At 39.0% G+C, this 27,093-nt stretch overlaps 4 protein-coding genes, 1 long non-coding RNA gene and 1 other non-coding gene across 13 annotated transcripts in view; 1 reads left to right on the top strand and 5 right to left on the bottom strand.

Moving 5' to 3' along the window:
* Positions 1-1,405: 1,405 nt before the first annotated feature.
* On the bottom strand, positions 1,406-5,884 carry LOC107265489 (phenoloxidase-activating factor 2). Of its 5 annotated transcripts, none has more exons than XM_025082754.1 (6): positions 5,741-5,884; positions 4,084-4,453; positions 2,759-3,067; positions 2,332-2,606; positions 2,088-2,251; positions 1,406-1,997 (listed from the first exon to the last, which is right to left on the bottom strand). In XM_025082754.1, exons 2-6 carry the CDS (start codon positions 4,419-4,421, stop codon positions 1,794-1,796), a joined length of 1,290 nt encoding a protein of 429 aa, XP_024938522.1. In that variant the 5' UTR covers positions 4,422-4,453; positions 5,741-5,884; the 3' UTR covers positions 1,406-1,793. The 5 variants fall into 5 exon arrangements, with proteins under 5 accessions (XP_024938522.1, XP_024938524.1, XP_015590466.1 ...); XM_025082756.1 differs by having other exon boundaries at positions 4,120-4,453; positions 5,741-5,880; XM_015734980.2 differs by having other exon boundaries at positions 2,332-2,600; positions 5,741-5,879.
* Positions 5,885-6,050: 166 nt separating this feature from the next.
* LOC112494017 lies at positions 6,051-7,454 on the top strand. Its single transcript, XR_003059081.1, has 2 exons — positions 6,051-6,374; positions 7,199-7,454. It is a non-coding gene; the product is annotated as an uncharacterized LOC112494017 (long non-coding RNA).
* Positions 7,204-7,275, bottom strand: Trnah-gug. Its single transcript has one exon. It is a non-coding gene; the product is annotated as a tRNA-His (tRNA).
* A 428-nt stretch (positions 7,455-7,882) lies between the features above and the next one.
* Positions 7,883-11,092, bottom strand: LOC112493606 (phenoloxidase-activating factor 2-like). Its single transcript, XM_025082753.1, has 6 exons — positions 10,309-11,092; positions 9,888-10,248; positions 8,888-9,383; positions 8,664-8,823; positions 8,318-8,589; positions 7,883-8,250 (listed from the first exon to the last, which is right to left on the bottom strand). The coding sequence occupies exons 1-6, from the start codon at positions 10,620-10,622 to the stop codon at positions 8,012-8,014; spliced, it is 1,842 nt and encodes a 613-aa protein (XP_024938521.1). The 5' UTR covers positions 10,623-11,092; the 3' UTR covers positions 7,883-8,011.
* Positions 11,093-11,847: 755 nt separating this feature from the next.
* On the bottom strand, positions 11,848-17,239 carry LOC107265491 (nanos homolog 2). Its single transcript, XM_015734984.2, has 3 exons — positions 16,704-17,239; positions 15,234-15,453; positions 11,848-15,168 (listed from the first exon to the last, which is right to left on the bottom strand). Exons 1-3 carry the CDS (start codon positions 16,843-16,845, stop codon positions 15,021-15,023), a joined length of 510 nt encoding a protein of 169 aa, XP_015590470.1. The 5' UTR covers positions 16,846-17,239; the 3' UTR covers positions 11,848-15,020.
* A 4,425-nt stretch (positions 17,240-21,664) lies between these two features.
* LOC107265464 overlaps positions 21,665-27,093 on the bottom strand; it is a 48,785-nt gene continuing 43,356 nt past the window's right edge. For 3 of the 4 annotated variants that reach the window (XM_015734941.2, XM_025082723.1, XM_025082722.1), the window contains exons 5-9: positions 26,430-26,735; positions 26,135-26,218; positions 26,001-26,049; positions 25,659-25,917; positions 21,665-25,563 (exon numbers count right to left, since the gene is read on the bottom strand). In XM_015734941.2, the coding sequence (XP_015590427.1) occupies positions 25,020-25,563; positions 25,659-25,917; positions 26,001-26,049; positions 26,135-26,218; positions 26,430-26,735 (1,242 nt within the window). In that variant the 3' untranslated portion in view covers positions 21,665-25,019. The remainder of the gene's footprint in view (positions 25,564-25,658; positions 25,918-26,000; positions 26,050-26,134; positions 26,219-26,429; positions 26,736-27,093) is intronic. The other variant, XM_015734942.2, reaches the window with a different exon arrangement.

Below are 27,093 nucleotides of genomic sequence, written 5' to 3'. Positions count from 1 at the left end.
AAGAGAACAGTGGGAAAAGTACCAACCACTGAGCAAGCTCAGCGGATGAGGCGGAAGGGCAACCCCCGACACCATGGTCTTAAGTCTAGCTGCACTAACCGGATGACTATTCTTATATCACTACTTGAATTAATATGCTCGACCCGACCAAAGGAATAGGAAAAGTAAGACAAACACAATGGACAGTGAGAGGGAACAAAGCGAAACGCAAAGAAAGAAATGAAGAAAAAGATAAATAAGAATATAAGGGAATAAGGAATTAAAGAAGAAATAAATATGGAAGAAAAAGGTTGTAAATGGATATAGAAATGAAGAAGTGAGAATAAGATAATAAGAAAAAAATGAATATAGAAATGAAGAAGTAAAGAAGTAGAAAAGTAAGGAATAAAGTTATAAAAGTAAAGTAGAAATAAGGAAAGGGATAAATAAGAAAGTAAAGAATTACAGATAAGGTAAGAAGAAAGTAGAGAAGAAATAAATATAGAAATAGGAAGAAATTGGAAATGAATATGAGAGGTGCTTCCGAGAGACCAGTATAGGAGACCGGCTCGAGGAAGAATGAGCGCTCCGAGTCCGGGCACTGCCTTTAGCGCTGCCCCCACTCCCCGGCTGCTCTCGCTCGCCGAGTCCTGCGTGACGAATTTGCGCGCACACATTTTTGGGCAACTTCCAGTATTTCTAAATATGCTTGGCCTGAATATCCGGGTTTTAAGTGTTAATATTTTACTTTATTGATTTAATTAATTATTTTAATGTTACAAACACTTAAATTTTTAATATTTCAATTTGAATGTAATTTATTTTTGATATTCTACAATTTCAATTCAAATTTTATTTACTCCCTATATTCTGCGAGATCTTGATTTAACCTCAATTTCATATTTTGAATAAATTTTGAAAGTAAATCAAGGTCCTATAATATTTAGTAAAAATGGAGGTGCTACACGGGTGACAAGTTGACACCGCACTTTCTTAAAAATATCTTTAAAATATTTCAACAATAGGCTTTTTCAATATTTCTTAAGAAGTTCTATAGTTCCCGGTCTCGGTCTAAGAGTTGCTTTGGGAACCAGTGGTGAGTAGCGGAGAACCTCTGCCCGCCAAGCTACGCGTTCGTGTTCACGTTTAGCTCGGCTACGACGGGATTCGCATTGTCGACGGACGCGATGATCACAAAATGCTACTTCCAGACTCGCCGCTACGATTTAGCGCCATAATTTTGGTAGCGCCTAAAACCGTAGCGTTGTGCACTTCCCTACTCATCTTTGTAACACCTAACACAGATAGAGGCAAAGCGAACGTGAAAGGATGAAAATGATTATAGAGGGCGAACGAACGAAGAACCGAAAAAGGAAAGCGTAAGGAGAATAAAAACACGAATGACAAGAGTTATCTGTGACGAAGGTTTAAAATGCAAACAATTACGTAGGTAAAACGTAATTTTTATTATCATATACTCCGCGATATTAAAATCAGTATGACTATGAGTATAACTTGAACTCACAGATTTGTCCAGCTGGCTGAATAAACACTCAACGTCTTTACCTTTACTTGTAACCTAACGTAAATGACAGAGGCCACAATTGTCACCAATAATTAACCAATTGACGTAGTCATTCTATTGAAAATTTTCAAGTCTTCAAATACTGGAATTCGGCAAAATTCAAAATACATTTAGCTAAGAATTTGCCACGTAACTTTCAAAAGCAACACGAATAATCTGGTCCTTAATTTGAAGACGATCGACGTTCATATTAAAAATAAAAATATTGTTCCTCCATCAACCATTACAATCACGGCTGATACTGGTAAGTAGTTGTATCTAGGTTATAATAAACCATCTGCTCGTCGATCCATTGTCGGGCTAATCCGATATTGGCATAGACTCCTGGTGTTTGATTCTCGCCGCAGCCAATACCCCAGGCGACAATACCAGCCTGCACGTATCGACTGGGATCATTTTTCAAAGGACAGACAAGGGGACTTCCGCCATCGCCCTGAAAGGTAATGAAGCCGGTAATATTTCATGTTACATTAATAATGAAACAATATAATTCATCGATTCTCTATTCGAACGTCATCCTAACCTTGCACGTGTCTTTTCCTACTTCGCCTCCAGCACACAGGAAGCTATTGTCCAAAACGAAGTATTTTCCGAGTCTGGTACGACGCAATGAGCTCTGACAAGTGTCATGAGGAACAACAGGAAGTTCGACTCTTTTTAGTATGACCTGGTAATGACCTTCCTTTCCTGAAAATATATATTAACGACATTTATTATTATGTTTTTCATGTGTGGTTTGCTTGCAGACAATAATACGAAATTCGTACCAAAGATATCTTTGCCCCATCCGCTGGCGAAACATCTGGAGCCATCGAAAGTAGCACCCTGTTGCGGAAGACATACGACGTCCACGTTCTCGGCGATGTCAACGGGTTGGGTCAGGATAAGCAGAGCGTAATCATTGAACAGAGCCCCGGAGTGGAATTTCTCGTGGACGACGATGGTTTCTACATCGCGATCCTGATGAGGGTAGATTTCGTTCTTCGTCTGAGTGTCCCATTCACCAGCACGTACCTTCAGTTGGCCTGGTTGTTTCCTACGTCCGTTTTTTTGTTTGAAAGTTAAAATCAAAAGAAAATAACGAACGATTGATGGGAATGGATTCCATTTGGATCCATGATTATGCGTTGTGATATGGTAATTGTTATTTTATGATAAAATTTTTATTTTACATATATGCATGTATATACTAACCCACTGACACAATGAGCGGCAGTCAGAACTACCTTCCTGTGAATGAGGGCTCCACCACACTGGTAAACATTTAACTTTTGAGAGTTGCTGCCAATCGTCTCCTCCTTCAAAATGGCTACCATCCAAGGGAATTCACCGAATTGAGCTTCGTTGTCAGTCTGTCCAGTGATCCTGAAGCCCACGCCGTCAGGATTTCTCTGACCGCATCCCCTGCGTACGGTTGGGGCTGGGGTGATCTTGTCATTAGGGTTACGCACGTCAGGAGGCTTGCAGCAAATGTCCAGGTAATTTTCGCATGTACCTTGAATTCTGATTAGCCAAAATAATACAGTTAATTTACTTAACAGTTATTTGAATTCTGTGTGCATGTTTTCTTTAATTTTTTGTAATAAGTCATTACCTGATATCAATAAATACTAGTACCACCAATACTACTGACTCTACTATTACTTGAATTCTGTAATTCTGCTAATGATTAATCATGTTGCTACTGAGCACACAACCAGAATCAGTCGTATCATCTACAACGTTCGAGTCGATTGACATCGTCACAATCTCAGCAAACACGTTTGTAATATTTATGTAATTTTTACAGAGTTCCTATATAACAATATAGAAATATCATGTAGTTGAGATTTAACTGCTTCGACGTGCGTTTACTTATATGAAAAATCTCTAAATGACAAAATAATGCGTAATGCCAATATTGACTGCATTAAATAAATATCTTCTTCTCTAGAAGATGGTTATGTAATTGTCATACATTATACAGCGTGTATCAGCTAAGATGCACGTTTCGGATTGCGACAGAGGGCGCGGAACGGCAATTGGAGACATGCATTTTTGCGTGGATTATTTTTGTTTCGGGTATTCGGGATGTTAGTTCCATACATTTCCACTAGGGAGCGTGGAGCTTTGAAAGTTCTGCTCGGTTTGATACACGTAAAGCTGCAAAGGCTGCGACCAGGAGCATTCGAAATCCAAAGCGACCGATACGAAATAAAAAAATACTCAACGATCGTCACATCAGATTTTCAAAATTGTGCACCGCAAACCGCAAACGTGCATCTTAGCTGATACATTCTATATATATATGTGATATACGTATAACATATAACCTACAGCAATGGGAGAGATATCACCCACAAACGGTCTCATGCGGCAATCTCAAAAATTGAAATGGCCAATTAAGATCGAAAATCATAAATAATGTAACATGTAGAATTCACATGAACATGCAAATATACTTGTACAACAGCAATAATAATTTTGATTCATGCCAGATGCAATCATGCCAGAGATCCAAGTCTATGGGGGAAACTCACCCGCCTATCGGTTCCCCAACAGTAGCAAAAGAGGACCTGATATCAATGAGGCCAATTCCATTTTCCAAAATGGTGCCGTTTTGGCACTGGTAGTACGGAACACACTCGCAAGCTTCTTGGGTCTGGCCATTTTGATTCTGGGTACCAAGGACGGTACCTGCAGCCGGATTGCCAGCTTTGTCAGAAGGATTTACATTGGTGTTGCCGGTATTAGCATTTGTGTTGCCAGGGTTGAACACATCGGAAATTAATTTATCCAAATCAGCACCCTGCTGCTGGGGTGCTGCCAGGCAGGAAGTGGCTAGCGCCAATGACATCAGGACACCAGGATGCCACATGATGATTATCTTTTTTTTATATTCAACGTAATCTGAAGGAAAAAAATAAATGCCATCAATACATCTCTTATGAGATTCTCAGAATCAATTTATTTCCTCATTAATGCTTACAGCCTTCAGTCATACGTGGGAATGTTACTCAAGATTGAAAAATATCTAAGTTTTTTCAAAAAATACGGAACACGATAATCCTCGGATTGTAGCATTGGCCAATAGTGCATATGTACATATGAGTTAAAATGCCATTAGCATACTGGACAGTTTGACCTTCGCACTTGCCCAACTGGTCTCATATATATATATATTAGTATATAACCGGTCTCAAGCAATGAAGCCAGTTTCGCACCAAAAAGGTTTCATTACCATGAGCAGCGTTAAGAACAAAGTAAAAACAAAAAAAGAAATAACACTCGACGATGAAAAAAATATGTTATACGTAACTCAAAAACGATTTAGATCAAATAATTTTTTTCACAAAATTACTCCGATGTGCGAATATCCAGTTTGCAAAATTATGAGTGGCCTTGATTCATGAGCGATTCGTATATACGTATATGGTGAACCGGATGAGGACATCCGAATTTGCACAATGGTTTTACCAGAGTTATATAATTTATTTCCAAAACTATTTTAATGACTTCAGATATTACGGTAATTCCTTTAAGATTACTCATATCTGTGCATAATAAAAAATGATACGAATCTACGATGCCTCCGTGATAATTATCCTTCTTAGAAAATGCAGTGCTTGCAACATTCTTTAAGTAAACGTTCCGGATATTCCCAAGGTAATTATAGATACACATAAATTTCCTAATACGTACACAATAAATCCACACGTTCCTTTAATCGTTCGTCCAATCAATTTACACTGTAAAATTCCCATAGAACAATAAGTCTGACCATTTATTAAAATCAAGAACGCAGAATGCAGCTACGTCGCTTTCGCCGGCGACAAAATCACAGAATGCGAAAATAGAATAACCGCGTAAATACACGAACACGTGAGAGCCCCAAAAAGAACGAGGGACAGAGACGCAAGCAATTCAAAAGTCCGTATGCGTAAAGTCTAATAAAACAAATACGTCTGAGTAAACAGTTAAACCGATAACGCCGGCCTTAAGAAATCTCGTACTGATTGCACAGTGACATTTAACCTCTCTCTTTAGAAAATCACGCACTTTCAGTAACCACGATAAGCCACAGTCCAGTATCGTATTGTATATGATACACGGATATAGAAATTTGTCCAAAAATCACATTTCACTTCAATAATCGTTAATCTTATTATTAGGATTGTTGTTAAAAAAAACACTCACCAAATTCTGTTAATCCAAACTCTGTACAAACCAATGTCCACTTCTCGAGCACCACGGAGCGATTACTTAGCTACGGATGAAAACTCTGGTAATAATTACAGTGTTCACCCTACTCCGCCATACTATATGTATCTGACTGCTCCCCACTCGGATCTACTGTGGTTTCTGGTTTTTCATTGCCGACGATGGGTAATCCTGGCGGCTCTTTCTACGTCAGGGACTCCCCCTGGGCTCTCTCGATACCCATGAGTCTGTTGACTGTCCGTTGAACTCCGGACGTGTTCAACGTCTTCCAAGAAAGTTCCGTTGGAATTATGAATCTGATTAGCGTTAACTGAAAGACTCATAAGGTCTTCGAGTTCTGTCAAACGTCCGTCCGCTGGCGTCATTCAAAGAATGCTAAGTGCGCGGCGAGCAGTGTTTAACTGAGTTCGATAAATGATGAACGTTTTGCAGGTTAAGAGTAGCGTAACGTGCGACTGTCCGTCATGGTGAAATTTTCTGTGCTAAGGCCAACGGGTTGATTATATTATTGTTTGGTGCTTTGTTTCCAGGAACGGTTAAGCCTTCAGTGACTGAGGCGAATTTTAATTTTGATATTGAATCTATAGTTGTGTATCGTGTATGGCGTTGCGTAAGTTTTTTTTTTCGCAAGACTTTCACTGAAACCCTTTAGGAACGTTTAATGCGTTTACGGGGATTCAGGTGTGACGCAAGCAAATTCTTGGTATTGCAACGTCACTCTTGATTTCTTGGAAGGTTACTTATAGACAGAATTTTCAAGAAGCATATGTCCTTTTACTTTTAGTCACGCGATATGTGGATCATTTATTGTATCATTTAATCGGTGATGTTGGGATAACGGTACAAATGGATTTGTAGTTATTGATTTTGATCTGGGAAAAGAATATTGTGTGGAACTTTTTTTTAAATAAATATATGCACACCATGAGTCAGTGCAGTTGACAGAAAAGTGATGCATGTCATTTAGTAGACTACAATGGAGGTATATCTGTAATGTCGTTTGATCTTTTTTTGTGATAAGGATTTAAATGATGGAGTATTGTTCAAAAAAATGTTACAAAGATCAGGCTGATTAGGCTTTACAAATTTATCTTCTATCATGTTATGTAGATCAAATGGGATCATCGCTTGGTCAAAGTTCTTTCTAATAAGATACATTTGCATAGATAATTTGATATATGTATCTTAAGAGAATAGAGATGCGAGAAAATTCAGTTTAATTATAAATTTATAATTATATTATTATTTAATATTTATTATTAATAATTCATTATACAACTGCATGTATAAGAATGGAGTACGTAAGATAAGAACAAAAATGGTATAAAATTACGAAAGAAAATGATGAAAACGGTCAATTCGGTAGAAGTATAAAATTAATATAAAAATATATTTGAAAAAAAGTAACTTCCACCGTGACAATGTGTTTTTCAGCACATTGCCGTGACCAGGATTCGAACCTGGGTTACTACGGCCACAACGTAGGGTCCTAACCACTAGACGATCACGGCTATTGGAAGAATTGAGAATAATGAAAGTCAATTCATTGAAGTACTGCTCGAATTACATAAATCGTCAAATCCTTGTGTAATTGATTAGTTTAGTGAAAGTAGTTATACTTGATGTATAAGTGAACAATAAAACGACAATATCTTAAATATAATAAATATTTAACTGAATCAAATTTAAATATACGTAGCATTCAATACGTGTACATAGAATAGTGTATATTTATTCAAGGTTACAGTACAGAGTCCAATCACAGAGAAACAGTCGAATTCCCAGATTGTTCCAACATTCACCGATCAAACGAACAGGCTGTTCAATGATCCGCGACAAAAAGGGGATCTTGGGAATAACACTTAAAGCTATAAAAAGAATATACAAAAAAAAGCGAATAAAGTAATTGTGATTTTTCAAGACAAAAAATCACAGCTATCTCTTCTTCGACATAATTGTCACGTGACAAATACTCAAGACTAGATCCATGATGGTTAGTCGTGCAAGTTGACAAGCAGCAAAATCGACAAATGCTATTGGAATGACTAAATGCAGAAAAACGGCTAATTACGTAACTAGTAAACCCCATAATTAGCAAGTTGTTGGTCAATCCATTGTCGATGCTGAGAGACACTAGCATACACTGCAGGTGTACTGGACGCACCGCAGCCAATACCCCAGGAAACAATACCAGCCTGACAAAAAGAATTAAAATTGAATTCTACAAAAACTGTATAGGCGTGCAAGCTAGTAGAGACAAAAATGTACCTGAATGTATTGGCCATTGGCATCAGGACACACTAGAGGACCACCGCCATCACCTTGACAGGTATCCTTACTTGGTTCTCCGCCAGCGCATAAGAAGCTTCCATGAAGTTGAAAGTACTGACCCAATCTGGTTGTTCTCAACCGCGCCTGACATTCTGATCTTTCAACAATGGGAAGATCAACCTGTCGTAGAATAGCCTGATACTTGCCCTGAGCACCTTCAACAAATTGACATAACTATACATGTACAATTAAATGAAGAATACAAGAATCACGTTCCCTTACCAAAGGCATTGCTGCCCCAGCCAGTGGCAAAGCACCGAGTACCAGCTGCAACAGTCATACCCTGTTGTGGTAAACATATTGGCATGACATTGGCAGCATAGTAGACAGGTGTTTTCAATATGACAATAGCCACATCGTGGTAGAGGCCGCCACTGTAAAATTGCGGATGGGCAACTAGCATGGATACATTTGCTTCCTGAAACGGAAGTGGCTCGTTGTTATTTTGAGTGTCCCATTCGCCTACCCGAACAACCAGGGTACTCGGATCTCGACTGTAAAAGGAAGTGACGTTGAATGTATCATGGCAGATATACTGATAGGTAGAAAGATGGTCTATGGTGTTTACTTGGTAACGCAGTGAGCGGCAGTCAGGACAGTCTTGGAATTTAGTAGAGAAGCACCACATTGAAAGAGAAGAGAGCCACTTGTCTGTCGACCGAGGAGTGCTGCCATCCATGGGAATTCGGCGAAGTAGGTCTCACCAGAGTTACTGGGTCTTGATAGACCTGTAATATAAAAAATTATTAATCGTCTGACTCATTTATATTCTAAAGTATCTAAACGTCTTACCGGAAGTATAGGTGGTACCACGGATACCACAGGTTGCCTGTTCAACGTTTCCGTTTTGAGAGACTATTAGAATCTCTCTGGAGTTAATGAGAAGGGGAGAGGACATTGTGCTGATTCCTTGAGAACGACAGCAGATCTCGTCAGCGACCGAACAGATTCCAAATCTAGGATCCACTATGCCACTGCCATCGACTGATACGGCGTTTCCGTCGGAGCACTGCCAAGTCTTTACGCAGATGCACTCCTGTGGTGTTCCGGGATTTCGTATTGGTCCCAAGGTATTTCCGGTAGCGGGAGGAAATCCTGTAGGAAATCCAAGTCCAGAGTCCTGACCGGTTGGTGGAAATCTGCAGCAAATCTCGTCGGCAGCGGAGCACACTTTGCAGTTTTGACGTTGACGTCCTGTGGGGAACCTGGGATCTATACTTCCGGCTCCAGATACGATGATGAATCTATTTGCATCGCACTGCCAGGTTTTCACGCAGTAGCAGGCACTCTGTGAAGGTATGGTTGTTATCATGGGCAACGGTGAAGACGTTGGTAAGGGTGGTATTGTAACTGGTGGAGTCGCTGGGAATTGTATCATGGTCATTGGTAATGCGCAACACACTTGGCCAGCTACTGGGCAAATATTTACTATTTGTTGACGAGGATTTATTAAACCCTCGCCTGAAACGATGAGTATCCCATTTGCATCGCACAGTGAGGCAAGTACGCAGACGCAATTTGTGTTGGGTGATGTAGTTGGAAAAGTCGAAGGTCTCATGGTAGGCATAGTTGGTATCATGGTAGGAGGCATGGTAGGTATCATTGTAGGACGCATAGTCGGTGGCATTGTTGGCAACATTGTAGGACGCATAGTCGGTGGCATTGTTGGAGGCATAGTTGGTACCATTGTAGGACGCATGGTCGGTGGTATTGTTGGAGGCATAGTTGGTGGCATTGGTGAAGGCATAGTCGGAGGCATAATTGGTGGCATAGTTGGAGGCATAATTGGTACCATTGTTGGAGGCATAGGTGAAGGCATAGTCGGTGGCATCGTTGGTCGCACAATTGGAGGCATAGTCGGTGGCATAGTTGGTGGCATCGTTGGAGGCATAATTGGTACCATTGTTGGAGGCATAGGTGAAGGCATAGTCGGTGGCATCGTTGGTCGCACAATTGGAGGCATAGTCGGTGGCATAGTTGGAGGCATAATTGGTACCATTGTTGGAGGCATAGTCGGTGGCATCGTTGGAAACATAGTCGGTCGCATAGTAGGTATACCAGTCGGAATCCCAGTAGGAATTGGTTGAGGAGTCCACGTGGTAGCATTGGGCAACCGGCAACAAACTTCCAAATCTCCAGTACACCTACGATACCTGGAAGTACCCCAAATGTTGAAAAGAAAATTCCAATAAAAGCAAATTCAAAATACTCACCGAATATCGATCACTCCAATTCCATCAGTAATAATAACATTATTGGAATCACATATATAATATGGAACACATATGCACGATGGTACAGGCGACACAGTAGTCGTAACTCTCTGAATTATTTGGTACTTCAATTTCTTCTTCAGCAAATGCAACAAAAACAAAGGAACCGATCCAGGACTCGAAGTCCCGAAAGATGAGTCACCAGCCCAAAGAATACTTTTTTCTTCCTTCCTCTTGCCTCCTTGTTCCCAGGAATCAACGTTCTGCTTCCCGATGATCAGAACAGCCAAAGTCACCAGGACGACTCGAATCATGATTGAAGAGGAATCACAGATGACACAATTCGGCCCCAACACCTCCACAGTACGATTTACATTAAACCACCTTCGGCACTCAACTCGTTTATGTATACAGGATGCTAAACAGAGAATTTCATAAGCTATGGGAAGTGTCTGCCATGAGATACAGCAGTACAATCATTTTAATAAGCCAACAACCAATCCCTGAGGCCCATGTGACATAATTGCACTTGAGCTCAGCCATGCGATGACTGGTATGGAAAAACCATTAAAAAAGGAATTATCTAGAAAAAAGAAAATTTTCATTTTCACATAAAAAAATACGTTCCAATAAAATTATACAAAAATTCAAATATCGATTATAGATCGACAGTCTTTTTTTTTAACCTTGACCCAAATAGTCGCTAAATAAACAAAAAAGCGACTGCCCACTAGCCCAGTCCACATGAGACTACCTTGATTTTTTGACGCCATCATTACTGGCCACTGATTCAAAAATACATGTGTTACTCACTGCTTATACACGGTGTACTAGTTAACTGTGCGAATGACCTACTTAACTATAGTAGGTGACAGGAAGATGTCACACGTTGAGTTCTTTGTATGTAGTCGCCAGTTGAAATTGTGGTTGCCATTAAGTTTTGAGCAATAATAACGTTATGCTATCAGGGTTGATTAATTTTTTTTAATGGTCCTAGTCAGTGTACATTAATAGGACGTACCTCGTTTTCACAGCGTGTAATCAGATTAACGTTTAAACATATCCCATGATCAACTTGGACGGTTGAAAACAAAATTTTGACAATTGATTACAACTGGGCTGATACCAAAGGATTCTTTTGTATAGTAAAAACTTTATACTGGAGATGGTTCAAACGACACGAATTGCAGTAGATGAGTGCAGTCGCGTTTCCATGATTCACAACGCTACGAGTCCAACTAAAGTCACGCAACGTTTAATAATTTACCATAGATCCATCGGGTCGATATACAATTACCGTGCGGAGGCGACAAATCATTTGATGCGATTTTATGCGAGACGAACAGTGCGCGTAGCCCATCGCCTTTTACGTGACGCAACGGAGTCAAAATTGTGCAAAATGAAAATTTACAATTTTGATTAATCAATTCCAAGCAGTTTCAGTACAGTCAAGATAGCCGTAAGATAGCTTATAGTGTAAGTGCGCGATCATAACCATGTAAAAAAAAAAAATGCAGAGAAAAAAAAGGAGTGAAACAATTTTTTTTCTGCAAATGCTATTTATTAAACAATCAATAATCGCGATAGATTCACACACATAGGACATACGGTTAAATAGTACAAAATAGATATTAATATACATTTCTGCAAGTATATATTATATAAGTATATATAGCGAAGGTATGAGAGTGCAGTGTACAGAAATGCAGGAGGTTGTTTTCAAGTCATAAAATAAAGAAACTAAAAAAAATCACTTGTGCAAAGAACTAAAATTCTTTCCTTTTTTTTTTTTTTTTGAAAAATTTATGCCACCAAAAACAACCTCTGTGAAAAGAAACGCGTAAAGGATTATATAAAAACTATAATTGTCCATCCTCTCATATCCCTTCCTTCTCCCTAAAGGGATGAGCAGGAAAGATGACGTGGATGGACCATGATGAAATTAATTTTTGTACAATTCTGTAAAATGTGCAAATTACAATAGAGACTTGGTGTGTTAGAGCGCGAAAATCAAATATAAAACTATTGCAGAAATTCATCTTTTACGTCAAGAAATATCTGTAACAATCGTACCTTTTTTTTTTCCTTAACCAATGTACGATCGTCAGTAACAAATGACGTCATCGAGGCACAAAATCATGAGATATATGTTAATATAAAAAAAACAAAAGGAATAGCGTTAACTTCCAATGCGTCTTTTTTAAATTCGTTATCAAATACAGTCTTAGACATGCCCAGGTCGTGTGGACCATTTTTTTCTTTTTTCAAAAACTGACGATCGTACATATAATAATACACCACTACCCAAGAGGTTATGTGGCTACTATTTAATCGTAGGAACAATTGGAGGAACCATATCACCGTGTAACTTTGAATATTAATCGTTGATTAATAACAATACTAACATTAATTATATATTCTTAATTATAATAACATTAGATCATAAACATTCTCAAATATCCATTATTCACGCCAGTAGTCCTAAGCAACATTTTTTAACTTATATTACTCATCCATATAACTATGAGATTCTTAGGGTCTTTTAGTTTGTTTTTTTTTTGGTCTCAATCTTAAACACTAATTAATCAATTATAAAAAATAATTAAAGAAAACAAATGTATGAAGACGGTCGCGGTTAGCTTGAAAAGATACAAACAATTGTTTCAAGGCACTTTTTCTTTTGTTAACATTGGTTTAACTTTGTACTATCTTACACTATCACTTTGTACTTTTAGTTCTTGGGACAACCAATAAGAAATGCTTGAAAAATGTTCATTGGCATATAAAAATTATTTTTCAATTCTTTTCAAGTATCCTTTAATTCCTTATTTCATTACGTCACAACGTTCTGTCCCGAGTCGTACGAAAACAAAGGAACAAAAAAAAACGTCACGTGTCGAAACTGCCATGATTCCCAAGAAGAGGCCATGCGGGACAAAGAATAGAAAAAGAAAACTTAAACCTAAACATCCCCCCTGGCTGGGAGAGCGTCGAGCAGTGTTTACAAAAATCCTTTGTTACTTCGACCTTCTTCCGAGAATCCCCCGAGGATTTGACCGTTGTCGCATGAGAATCGTAATGCGCAATAAGGGACACGGTTGAGCACAGTAGTTTGTTATCGATAATCGGGAAAAATGTTTATAAAATACGATTTTACGAATATAGAGAAGCATTCCTTCGTGAAACTAGTGTACTTGCTTTATGAGTATAGAATGAAAATACGATCTTTGGCATTGCCGTAAAATCGGTTTTCAGAGTCGCGACGTGAGAATTTTCATTTGAATTTTCCCGCGACGATCTACCGCCGATTAGTAATGAATAAATATAAATAAATAAAAGCAACGCTTTACGTCGCGTTACACTCTATACTTGGTTAACAATATTTATGTTTCATGTAATGATCGTGAAAAGTAACGCGAAGTTATGAAAAACGTATTTTCCTTTGTTTTTTTTCCAGTATTCGATTTTTTTTCAATCTTAAATTATCGGGTGCTATAATTATTTTTTTTTTTTCATATTCGAAAATTTGAGCGAGGCATGATAACGGAGGAAGTACCAGATTTTTTTGTATTAAATTTTTGTATGCTAGCCGATTGATCGTCGGAGACTGACATTGGGATCAGTTTTGTTGTTGTTGCAAGTATCATGATTATTTGTAGCTGATTAGCATTTGAATTTATTGAAGCTTCGTGATTGTATTTGAGTGTCTTAGAAATCGATTATTCATGATTTTGTTAAATGTACTTATTATTATACGGAATTTCAAGGTATTAGGAAAAATTCGAACTACGAGTGGAAGACAATGTGCTGGACTACAACTTTACGAATTGAAGTGACGATTATCGTATCGCTACGATTTTCGGAAACAAAAGCAAAGGGGGGGGGGGAACTTGCAAGTGGAGAACAGGATGAGACAAATCGACCGTCAGTTTAATTAACGGGTAGAATCAGTCAGTTGCGGATGATATTAAATAATGCAAAATCTATTTGCAAGGGATTTTTCATTTTTCTTCGAGAGAAATAGACAGAGACCGCGAGACGTTCTCGACTAATCATTCCGTCTTGTAAAACTAATTGGACAAATCTCAAAGTTAATTGTCGCTAATAATTAACATAGGAACTTGTAGCGCGCTGCAGAACTTCACGTGTATTATAAAGAATCGTTAAAATCGTACGAGACTCGAATCGGTTAAGAATTTCATATTCGATCCCATCGAGGAAACGCGAGAGAATTCAGAAGAGAAATATACAAGACCATAAGGATAATGGCCGTTATTAACACATGCACGCACTTCCGAAAAATCAAGCACTAAGAGTCTTGCTTTTAAAAGTATCGCGAATATTTCCTGGAAGGAAGACGGGAGGAATGAGCTATTCAAAAAAGTGAAAAATAATTCGTATTTCTAAAGAAGCCCGATTACCTCCGTATTCCACTACTCGTGACATTTCCAAAAAGCAAAGACAGTGATGCGCTTCTGATACTCTTCGCGAATCCCAATGGATAAATATAAAATTACAAGTTCCATTAACGATTATCTCAAGATGGAATAACACTTCGTTCGATTACTTGCCAGTAGACAATATAATAAAGCTGCAGAGGCACGTCTATACACGGCTTCGATCAGCCTGTCGGTTTATCATCCTTGCTGAGCAGATTCATCTCGCACGGCTACATCCGCGAGATCCCCATTCTTCGGTGAAGGGACGACGTTTTACTTTGAGCGTCGTTTTCCTGCCGAATTTCGCAGGATCTTGAGCGCGTTCACAGTGGCCACTGATTCTGGATGCTTATTCGCAGGACAATACTTGATCGTGTGTGCGATATCGCCGAACGCTCCGCAGATTGGACAAGTATAAGCGCTGATAAATAATAAAAACAATTTTGTTATAAGATCAAATGAATGATACAAGATTTGAATGCTTACCGTAGAACCGGACACTCGACACGTCCGTCGGCGTCTTTCAGTAGATGGCGTCGATAATAATGCGCTTCTTCGCCATTGTTCTTGCAAAAAACGCATTCCGACGGTTGAGGCTTCTTCTTCCTGCGACGAGGATTCGGCGGTGGAATTATGCCGCTTTCCAATTCCGGACAGTATTCAAAATCTCGTCCGTTATGGCGAAACTCCTCCATAACGTCCTCGGCTGAAAGAAATTTTAATTATGAAATTAAAAAAAAAATATTTCCTCAATCTCGACACACTGTGGTCACGATAGTCGTAACGTTTATCATAAGCAAGAGCGAGATAAAAGAAAGCGGTAAGCTTAGAATTTATTTGGCAAAGAATAAGCGGCACGCGTTCTAAGAAACCGAAGCCGCACAAGATGGTTGACAAAAGAAGCCGACCGATCATTCCAGAGGCATGCGACATTGTGTATAAAAGTTGAAGGGAAAAAAGGCCGACGATATCCTCCGGGTATAATATTACGACTCATGGCGTCCATTGGGAATATGATAAATAAGTATTTCGTTGCTACCTTATCTCGATATCCGCCGCCTGGCGGGAGGGAGAAACAAAAGATTTCGTTTATAAAAAGACATCCCAAGGATATACAGATATCATATTAGATTGTCAATCAGGCAACAAATGATTAATGCATTTTTGACAGATGAATTTGGTTTAGGAATAACAAAAACAAGTCTGACAGATATTATTGGGTATAAACCGCCATGGGCTTGCTGAAGGATCCATGGCACATGACATATATCCCATAGAAACTACTTATCTTTCCTCACACCAAACTGTCGCCTGTCCTAAGTTATGGGACACCTTCGAGAACCTCGAGTGCGTGGATGATAAGCGACATGCTTGATATTTTGGTGTTTGTTTGTTTTAAAAAAGTTTACGGATCGAGACTGGCGAAGGATGTCAAATATTTTTCAGCATGGACAGCCTATAAAAATTCTGTGGAATATTTCGCGTAGTTTCGTACGACTGATGCAGCACTTGAGCGACCTTCTCAAGTAAAAACTATTGTTCGTATGTTTACGAATATACGCCAGTTGGGATAGTCGTTTGTGTGTTGACATTGAAAAAATAAAGAGTGGAATACTCGATCATGAAAAATATTACAAGCTGACAACTGATATGCCTTGGAATCGAGGAATATGAAATTTTATTACCACCTTGTATAACGAATATACATATATATAACAAAGGTACACGTCAGCGCAAGTAAAGACCAGAATTGATAACTCATAATAAAGAATTACGTCAGATTACGTGGAATTGCAATGATTCGTGTACCGACAAACACGACGTTGTTTCTACAAGTTCTAACATGTTTCCATATGATAGCACGCGGTACGACAAATCAAATAGAAATACATCACATACTAAAAGACTGATACACGAAACAAACAATAAATATTTCCAAAAAGAAGTTCCACTTACTTTGAGATTTGACGAATTTTTCAGCAGTGAGAGTGAAGTTGGCGAAGAGTCTCTTCATCTCGTCCTCAAGACTCTGGTTGAATGGGAACAACGAATTGGTAACGTTTGGCATCGGTAATTGTTGCAAAGGCAAAACCTTCATCGTGACGACGATGAGATGCCGAAAAACAATGAAAGACAAAAAGATAACCGCCTAATTAAGCGGCACGACGTTTCAAAGCTATCTATAACTGTCGAAAAAGGACGTAAAATTTTAGATACGTCAGTGATATAATATAGGCTTGATTGTTATAAACCAAGGATCAAAAAGAAGTCCGAACAACGTATTCGCAGCACGGGCAGCCGGCACAAGCGATCCTCACGAAATCTCTACGAGAACTATGGGCACAATAGAAGCTCGCGCACTGTAGGGGCAAGAAGAAGGACTGCGGAGAAGAAGTGGGGCCAGGATTTGGATGGAAGGGTGAAGTACGGAAGTAGTGCACTCTGGGATGGCAAAGGTGAAGAACGTTTAAAACGGGACCAAAATTTGGCGGTAAATTTGAACGTGACAAACATGAGATTACTATTTCACAGCGATACTACGAGTAGCATTTACAAAGGAGAGTATCGGGAATAATGAAACATGACGTAAGAATAAAATACTTTGTCTTTTTTTTTTGTTTTCTTCACTAATCTTCATCTTTATTATTACTGTGTAAATATGTAGGCACTGAACAAATAATGTTTCATAATTTGTTTACAAACATTTACACTTACTGATCTTTTGTTCAATCAATGAATATTCTCTGCGAGCAGCCCGACACGCATGTTCCGGCAATTTGAAAAAAAAATCCGGTACACGCATCCGGGTCCACTTGTATCCGTATCTGTGTACTTCGCCATTCCTCACGTACCATACGTACTTCTCCCCCTAGCATTGTATGCACTTCCAATCTCTAATTGCGACCTCAATAATATTTTATCAATATATATACTTTACTTTTATTATGTATACTTTAATCTCTATACGCTAATATATTGTTCTTCTAGTCTAAAAATTACCACGATTATTAATAATAATTAATTATAATTAATTAATTAATAATATATACTTCAGTGAAATTATAATTAAAAAATAATATTCCGAATTACATAATAATATGTTAAACATATATATCGTGTAGAGAGGGGACGGGGAAGAGGGAGTAGGCTTCAGGGAGTTATCACGGGAATCTCGGGAATTATGAATTCTTTTAAAGGACAACGAGGACGACAAGGGTCTGTGTCTGTTAGGAGGATGGTTAAGGTCGTCGATGGAGGTAACAAGGGAGAAAAAAGGAGGGGAGTATAAAAGGTTGGAGTGGGGGAGAGAGGGGGGGGGTGGTAGAAAAAAGAACTAAAGGTAAACGCAAACCCTAACTTTGGCTAAGAATTGATATTTCGCAGTTGAAGAAGTACGACGCCTCGGTTACGTCTTTTCTTTTTTATTCATTTATTTATTATTATCATTATTTTTTTTTTCAAATAAACGATCGACTCCAACCGCCGTCGTTCTCTTCAATCTCGAAATATCAGACTAAGTGAAAGAAGATCTGTATGAAGTTATGGTGTGTGTAATGCATGCGTGTCATTTTCGTTTATGTGTGGATGAGTATGCGTCTCTTATGCTACAACGTGGGTGACAGACAATGAGGCGCCCTCGAATGTATTACAGGTGAGAGTGACTTAACGGCTGCTTTCCAGTGTCGCGGGGACTGATCGATCGCGGCCGTTGAAAGCTCAACAAATCGCCGACTGCGTTTAATCGATTCGACGATCGATACGTCAGATCTTGATTAAATGCTTTTACATTCTCTTTTCCTCGTAATTTCCAAATTTCCCTAGCCAGCCCCCTTCGGAGAATATTCGCCACAAAATACGTGTCTCCGTGTCTCGTGATCTACAATGTTTTCCCAATGGTACTGCACTAGGTTTAGCAAGAATAACAGCCAACAGACGTACATAGCTGACGATACGAATATTTCCATTAAGTCCGAAGTCACGCGTGGAGGTTTCAAGCCAATGAGAGTTGTCGAAAATTAAATGTAAAAATAATAAATATACATCGAGTAACGGTGAAAACGTTGAAAATCGCCTCGTCCACTGCTGTACACTGGAGTCGTATTGTAATTAAAAAAATAATTTATCACACCGACACAGGAGACACGAATCTTTTTTTTTTTACACTTATTCTACCAAACATCCGCCCCGAAAGGGTTGTCGCGTATCCACAGAAAAAGTCCGGCGATAAATTCGCTAGTGTCAATTATGATGCTTTTTTTTTTATGTCTGATGATCTTTCGCCATAACGATGCCGCGGTGGTCCTTTCGTAATGACTATATAATTATTATAAATATATATATAGTATCTATGTACGCGTATATATATATATATATATAATAGGTCCATACGCTTTGCGTAATGCAAAGTTATTCTTGTTGTTGCTCGCTCGATTAACTTCCTCTTATTTTCTTTTATCATTCATTCCTCGTCATATCCCTGCGTTTAAAGTTACATGATCGTGAGAGCGTGTATATTTAGGAATGTACATAGCGTACGTAGTTTATAATTAAGGTTTGTGTATAAAACGATGATACATACTCTATACTCGTAACTCGTTTATATCAAACGACAGATTAATTATGATATCGATTTTTTAGTCTCATGGTGCAGATAGCCGCATTAATGTGGGCATCATTCGCCGATAATAGGCTATAGTCTTCTTGTCCTGTCCTCCCGGTACAATGTCAATGCGGTTAACGGTGCATCGCCCGTTACTTCTTTTTCTAAATTCCGTCGAAAGAAACGCGAACGAGGAAAAAAAAAGAATAAAAAATAACGAAAAACAAAGTCCAGCCACTCCGTCCCGTACCCATCCATCCGTCCATCCGTCCATCCGTCAATCCATACGAAACGCAAATTCTTTCATCCAGGAATCCGGACACGTGATTATGATACAAGGGACGTCCAAATACAAATGGCCATCCGGTCTTCGAGTCCGCGGATCCGACCGCGCGGCGGTCTTCGGCACGGAACCGTGAAAAAGAAGTTACAATATTTTCTATCTTCATCCTTTCGCAACTTCCAACCAAACACCGTAAACCCACCGCGTCGCTTAACACCGGGAATTACATTTAATTAATATTAAGCCTTCATTTTTCTTCTTCCCTTTCTTCTTCTTCCTCTTCTATCTTACCGTCGCGGGATCCGCACACGCGTTCTCGCGACTCGTGATATATACCATTTTGATAATTTCTCGGATCCCTCGAGTGGTAAGAACGAATGAAAAAAAAAAAAAAAAAAAAAAAAAAAAAAAAAAAAAAACGAAAAAATCACAAAGGACGTTGGAACGTATCTGCGCGCGCATTACAACTTCTTCTTTTTTTTTTCTGTTTTCTACATTTATGCATTATACGTATTTACATAACTGTATTTCTTAACGAAAGATCCTCGCCCCTTATGTATACATATACGCTCTTTGCATCGTGTTCGTCCCGTGCGCAACATTTGGTTGTGTCGTTTGAACGGCACTCGGAACGGTTTTAAGAATTTACACAAAAAAAAAAAAAGAAAAGAACGAAAGCGGACAACGAAAAAAAAAAAAAAAATTATAGCGAATCGTACGGTAGGTAGATGAGAAACAGATTTCGGAGGCATCGGTAGGTTCCCTTTTAAGAGTGAAATAAAGTACAATAATAATAACAACAACAACAATAATAATAATAGCAATAAAAAATAGGCACCACTCAAAAGTCGTGGCGATACGCAGCAGTTCCTGATACGGGGGGTTGAAAAGGGGAGAGAGAGGGGAGGTCGCTGGTGTAGGAGACACGGTGTCAAGACTTTGGCCACTCATTTCGGATCGTCTGCATTGTTATTGATCTTTTCTTATTTTCTTTTTTTGTTCTTATATTTTTAATTTTTTTTTTTTTCCCTATATCTTTTCCTTCCTCTCATTAATATTAAATATTAATACTTCTAGTCGTATACTCTTCATTAGAGTAAAAGTGGTCTTGTGCGTCCCGGCGGCGTTTCTCGGCTGCGGGACGTGCATAGGCAAATACAGAGTGCACTCAGCGCATGTATTACTTATTCTTCTTCTTTTTTTCTTTTCTTTTCTTTTTGCTCTCATGATATGCGATAGTACTAACCTAACAAAACTTGTCCTTACATTTCTCATTTGGTATGTCTTAGTCTTATTTTATTTAAAAAAGAAAATATATATATATATATATATATATATATATATATATATATATATATATATAGATAGATAGATATAGAGAGAGAGAGAGAGAGAGAGAGAGAGAGAGAGAGAGAGGAGGGGGGATGTTATCAAATAAAAAAAAAAAAAAAAATATATATATATATATATATATATATATATATATATATATATATATATATATAAAGATAGATGGAGATAGAGAAAGAGAGAGAAAGAGAAAATTGCTACTTGTTTTTTTGTTTCTTCTTCTTCTTCCTTCACTTAATACAACGCGTCCTCTCCTCGAGTGAGACGCACAATGAATATGTCGAATGTGTATTTAAATTAATAGTGAGGATGAGCAGATCTACTCTTTTTTTGTTTTCTTTTTTTTTCTTCTTCGTCTCGTATTTCCGTGTTCCTATACCGTCCTCTAACGCGATACAATTAATAAAACGTTGATAAGGAGCGACGGCTACCGGGTGTATAAAAATTATACTTATGTAAGTATGACGATCGGTATTAATTAACGAGCACTCGTAAAGTAATCGTGGAACTGTCTTACGCGACCCGTGACACTGATCGCAGCACCGGTTTGGCGTATACGAAAGAGTAAGAAGGAAAAGGAAAACATAAAACGTAGAAAGGAAGAAAAATACGAAAATATAAACCAAAGGAATACCGTTCCTCGCGCTCCGTCCGATCGACGAGACGCTTTTCGTTCCCACTACCGGACTCTACATTTCCCTCTATCGCGTGTCGCTACGTTATTATGTCTTCGTGTTTTTCTTCTTAATCTTTTCATTTTCTTTTTTTTTTTGGCGGCGGGTATAGTTTCATAAAGCTTTGGTTCCACGCGATTTCGCGACGAGGATTGTATCCTGATCGAATTCGCGATGCGCAGGTTAATCGAATTTTTTTTTTTTTTCTATAAAAAAAAATAAAATAATATAAACAGAGACAGACAGTAAGGAGAAAAAGAGAGCAGAGACAAACTCGAGAGGAAGAGACGAAGATAGAGAAAGGGATGAAATATAAAGAGAAAAGAGTAGAGGGAAAAAAAAGAAAAACAGAAATTAATAGAAAGTAACACGTACTCGGCCTATGCGCGTCGAACACATTTCAAATACATTCCCTCATATCTACAACCTTGGTATATACACATATCACAATACCACTTTCATTTTCGTCTTTGACAATTTTGTAATTAACGAAACAAAAAAAAAAACAAAAAAAAATAACATAAATTTCTAAATTAAAGACGCAGCTTTCGTGCTAAAAGCAAGGATCCCGCTTACGTTTCATCTGATTACTTTACAAGCACCCGGATCTATATATATATACATACTTTTGCGTATACATATATATATATAGATATATGATTGCGTATATATATGTATATATATATATATGTGTGTAACGAATGTATCAATGCAACTAAGTCTTACGTCATCAAAAATATCAATGGGAATACCTCTACTATATTCTTACTTCTTACATAGGTTTTTTTTTTTCTTTCTTTCTTTCGCTTATCATCAGCAAACAGGAATACTCATTTCAAGTCATTGTCTCACGGAGTACGGTTCGATAATAATCGGAGTTGGGGCCTTTAGCGTTTATAAGTCACGAGTGAAATTATGCCTGCCCGAAAAGGTCCTTCCCTCCTTTTCTTCTTTCTTTTACTTTTTTATTATACAGTCCAGGAAAAGAATCCAAAATAAAAATTATTTTTAAAATATTAGTAAACGTCAATCAAGGCGAATCGCGAGCGGCCTGTACCGACCGACGGAGGCATCGACGACCCGAATATACATGCCGATTAGAGTATCGCGATTGATTCTCCCTGAAAAGAACGATTGCACGACGTAAAAGCGGACGTCATTTATACGGGTTTGGTTTTTTCTTTTCAAATTCAAATTCTTATTTTCTTTTCGTTCCTTCCACGTATTTTATCCTTTAATAATTAATAATATATATATATATATATATATATATATATATATATAGTCCTTTTGTCTTCCACTCTTTCTTATCCCTTTCCTTTTGTTCACACTAAAATAGCATCGCCCGGGACACGCTTAGCAACAATTAATAATAATAATAATAATAATAATAATAATAATAATAATAATAATCTTTCATTTTCATCTTCTGCTTATTTCGCTTGTCTTCTATTTTTTTTTTAGGTCTCGCTATTGCACCGATATTTACAATGGACGTTTATGCTTCGTACTGTCTCAAATAAATTCGGTTTCAATGTCAATCGAATTAATACGTTAAACTTTAAATAAAAAGTCACTTAAAATTTCTATTTGTATAAAAGAAAAAAGATGAACACTCGCACGTGTGTTTCTGTGTGTATACAATAATAATGTATATATAATGTTTTTCTAAAACACCTACGTGCATAGTTCTAAATCTTTATAAAAAGGGACGATAGAGTGTTACGCGTATACATATGTGTGTCTGTGTATGAGTGTGTTCGAAAAAAAAGAGTAAATAAAAAAATATATAATTAAGTAGTCGAAATGGGAAAATATGCCTGTATAAGAATTGTAAAGTCTTAAAGCGCCGGTTTCGGAACGCTGGTGAAGAGTCCGTGGCTGTTTTTACATGTTTAATTGTCGTGAAAACGCGCCCTTGGTAAACTTCTCTCGCAGCCCTGTGTCCGCGAATTTGTCACAGAGCTTCGAGAGAAAGAGAGAGAGAGAGAGAAAAAAAGAAACGAAACCGCCGTCGCGTGACCCGCACGGCTCAGATAGTAAAAAATAAAATAAAAATGTCAACGTACGAATGATCGTTAATACATAATATATGTATATTGAGAACAAAGAAAAAGAAAATCTTAATTCGCAACGGCTTAATGCCAAGTGCTCCTTAACGGAATTCTTTGTTGTGTCTTTTTTTTTTCAATCTTTCTTTTTTCTTCCTTTCCTTCATTCTTTAAGGCTCCCTATTCGCGATTACGCTCAGAGATTTTTTTTTTCTTTCTACTTTCTCTATCCGACAGAATCCAATCAGTAAAATTCATTAAACCAAACGCACTCGCGTATCCTAATGTCGAAGACACGCGAGGCAAAGTCCCTCGCGCAACAGTTAGTTTTAATAATATATTACGCAATCGAATCTGTCAGCCCAGAATTGCTATTGAACCGGTCCTACACGTATTTGAAGATATTGTCGCCACTGTTTCAACGCCCAATCGTACAAATACACACGCGGCAGAAAATAGTCTTAAGCATCTTTGCGATTATTACCTATATCAAGTATTCGAAAGGAACTTCAATTGAACTTTATAGGTTTTCCTTATTTTTTCTTTCTTTCTTTCTTATCTTGCAAAGGCCAAAGATCCGTTTCTACCGTAAGTAGAAACGAAGCGAATCAATTCTGACGTAACGAAAATTAGATCTACCATAGGTGGCTATCTCGTTCAGGAGGAATCGGCGCTCCGACGTTATTAGGTACTGCGAAGTGGGGATGGTTAAAAAAGAAAAAACACCAAAGAATAAGGAAAAGAAGAGAAAGAAAAAGAGAAGGAGTAAAATAAATATACTCGTTTAAAGAAGTCTAAATTGCCACGACGAGGATCGAATTATACTAGTCTAAAATTTAAGGATTGCGTACTGCCGATCTGAATCTATGCGCCAGAAGTTCGAGCAGCGTGACTAAAAAAAAGAAATATGATCCTCGAGCAATGTCTCCTGGGAAAAACTTGGCCGATCTCAAGTCCAATGACATACTCGAATGAATGCGATCGAGTAAATAATTAAATCGGATCATCGACCGATCGTCGCACGATTATGAATACGAGTAACCAGTCGCAGTACAGTAGAGGTCGTCGCGGCTACTATAATGGTCATACAAATAGGGTGGACAGATATGTGGAGAGATAATGATAGTGACAGAGCGAGGGATACAATGAGAGACCGCTAGGCAAGTCCCGCGTATTCGGTATATTCTATTTCAAATGAAAATTCGTGAGAAAGCGCGTGAATACGTTCGAGTAAAATCTGCGCGGGCACAATTCAGATCTGTAGCTGGTGTTGGGCGTTCTGGGATTTGCCGGGGTCAGGTAAGGCCTGAATAGTTAGGGTTTGCTGTTGTCGTTGTTTAACGACAGCGGATCGGATAGTTTCTGTTGCGAGATCTCACTGACGGCGCCGCCACTCATGAGCTTCGCGTTATTGTTCTCCGTGTTGGAGACTTTTGAGTATTCCCGTTTGCGCATCGTGCTCTCGGTCTTAACTATGGTTATGTCAGGATTGTTTTCGAGGACCGACGTGGCCGCCTTGGGTACCGATGTCGGTACCTCTATGTAACCGCCACCTTCCCTCTTGATCGTCGTCGAGGTCGTGGGCGTCGCTGCATTGGCCGCGTTCACGTTGATCTTCTGCAGGATGTCGTTAACGGCGTCGCTGTCCGTGTCGTTGTTCCCGTCCACGTTACTGGCTGCTGTGCTCAATTCACCAGCCAGGGAAATCCTGTCCGGACCTTGTAACGTCGACAAGTAGGTAGCCAGGGTGTGGACAGTCACGTTGAGGAACTCCGCCGCCCGGAACAACGTGATCTCCTTTCTTCGCAGCTTCGCCAGAACCTCCGCAGGTCCAGGTTCGGACCAAAAGTCTCTTACTCTGTATCAAGCAATTGAAATTAAAGTTCTACCTTGCAGACACATCGATCTTTGACCTCGTATCTAGATTAGCCCTTATCTGTCGACTGTACCAACCTGTAGGGGTGTTTAAGGCATCCATAGCTGTCGCGGTATCTGCCATAGAGAGTTCCATAAGAGACGCCGAGTATCTCAGCAGCAGTCTTCATCTCCAGTTCCTTGCTCTTTATCGCGTCCATGACGCGTCGCGTGAACGGTTCCTCCCAGAACTCCTGACGTCGTCCCGTTGTAAGATAGTCGTTCATCTTAACGACGTCTCGAAATTGTTCTGGAATCGCCGGATTCGTCGCGTTCGAATTTGCCGGAGTCGTCGACGCTGCGGCGAACCGAAGACACTGTCTATTAGAAAGGGCCGAGCTGCCAGCCGATAATCTCAAGCCCGTTATATCTACAACATACCTTTCTTCTCCTGATCCGATGTATTCTCGTCTTTGCACATGTAGGACAACTAAGAGAATTCATAGATAAGCGTTATCATTTCGTACATAGATAAACACAAATCTTATTCTCATAAACTAGAACTTTATCCTTACCACGGGTAGTGGGGTTTCATTGTTTTCAGACATCATCATCTCGTCATCCCAACTTTCATGATCGCCCTCGCTCATCATCTCCTCCTGAGGAACAACGAACAATCCATTAACGATACAATAGTCGAGATTCGCCACGCTCGTAAAAGAGAATAAACAAAGTACCAGAGACTACAAAAAAAAAAAACCAGAACCACAAGGCAAAAAGTTCATAAATCCACTACAGCGTTAAAGCATCCCAACCAAAGTGACCCAACCGATAGTTCAGAATCTACATTGGCCATGAAGCTTGGCTAACCTGGCTTACAGGGAATGTGTCTTCTGTGCCTACATTTCCGGTAATACAGGTGACTTTCGGCGTGAAGACGTCGTGTGCCGACGGCGGATCGTCGAGAGGAGGACGTCCTCTGCGTCTCTGCTTAGGCGGCGGCGGTTCGTCGGCCTCGCCCTCCCTAAGGACCGTCTCGACCCCAGGAGTGCCGGCGCCAGGACTGTGTCCACTGTTGCTCAGGTCATTCTGCGTGGAGTCGCTGCGCCAGCTGACTTCCGCCAATCCTTTTATGTGAAGGTCCTCGGCCGTCTTCAGCAGGGACGATAGCCTTGTCTGTGTACGGAAAAACGGTTCATGTAAAATCGACGGGAATACAAGATTAAAATGAAGAAAAAAAAAAAAAGAAAAAATCCAAAAACAAAGAAACAAGAAAGAAAAAAAGGAAAATTAATCGAGAGGCTGGAGGAATTACGTTAAATGTACCGTTAAAAAAAACTGTACCAATAATGGATGCTGTACACGTTTCCTACTCATGCAGGGAGAGTTACACGGCAGAGACGCCACCGTGGTCGCAACATTATCTACAGCATTTGCGGTGCACTTTCATCATGGAATCGACGTTCTATCCGCTTTGCTATTGGACTTTCACTGTTCGTTTGCGTTCTATACTTTTTTTTTTTTTTTTTTTTTT

The sequence above is a fragment of the Cephus cinctus genome, unplaced genomic scaffold, assembly GCF_000341935.2.
Source record: "Cephus cinctus unplaced genomic scaffold, Ccin1 Ccin1_scaffold0225, whole genome shotgun sequence".
In the NCBI taxonomy this organism is placed as follows: Eukaryota; Metazoa; Arthropoda; class Insecta; order Hymenoptera; family Cephidae; genus Cephus; species Cephus cinctus.
Note: the sequence above shows the minus strand (reverse complement) of the source record. Positions and strands in the feature narration are given on the sequence as shown.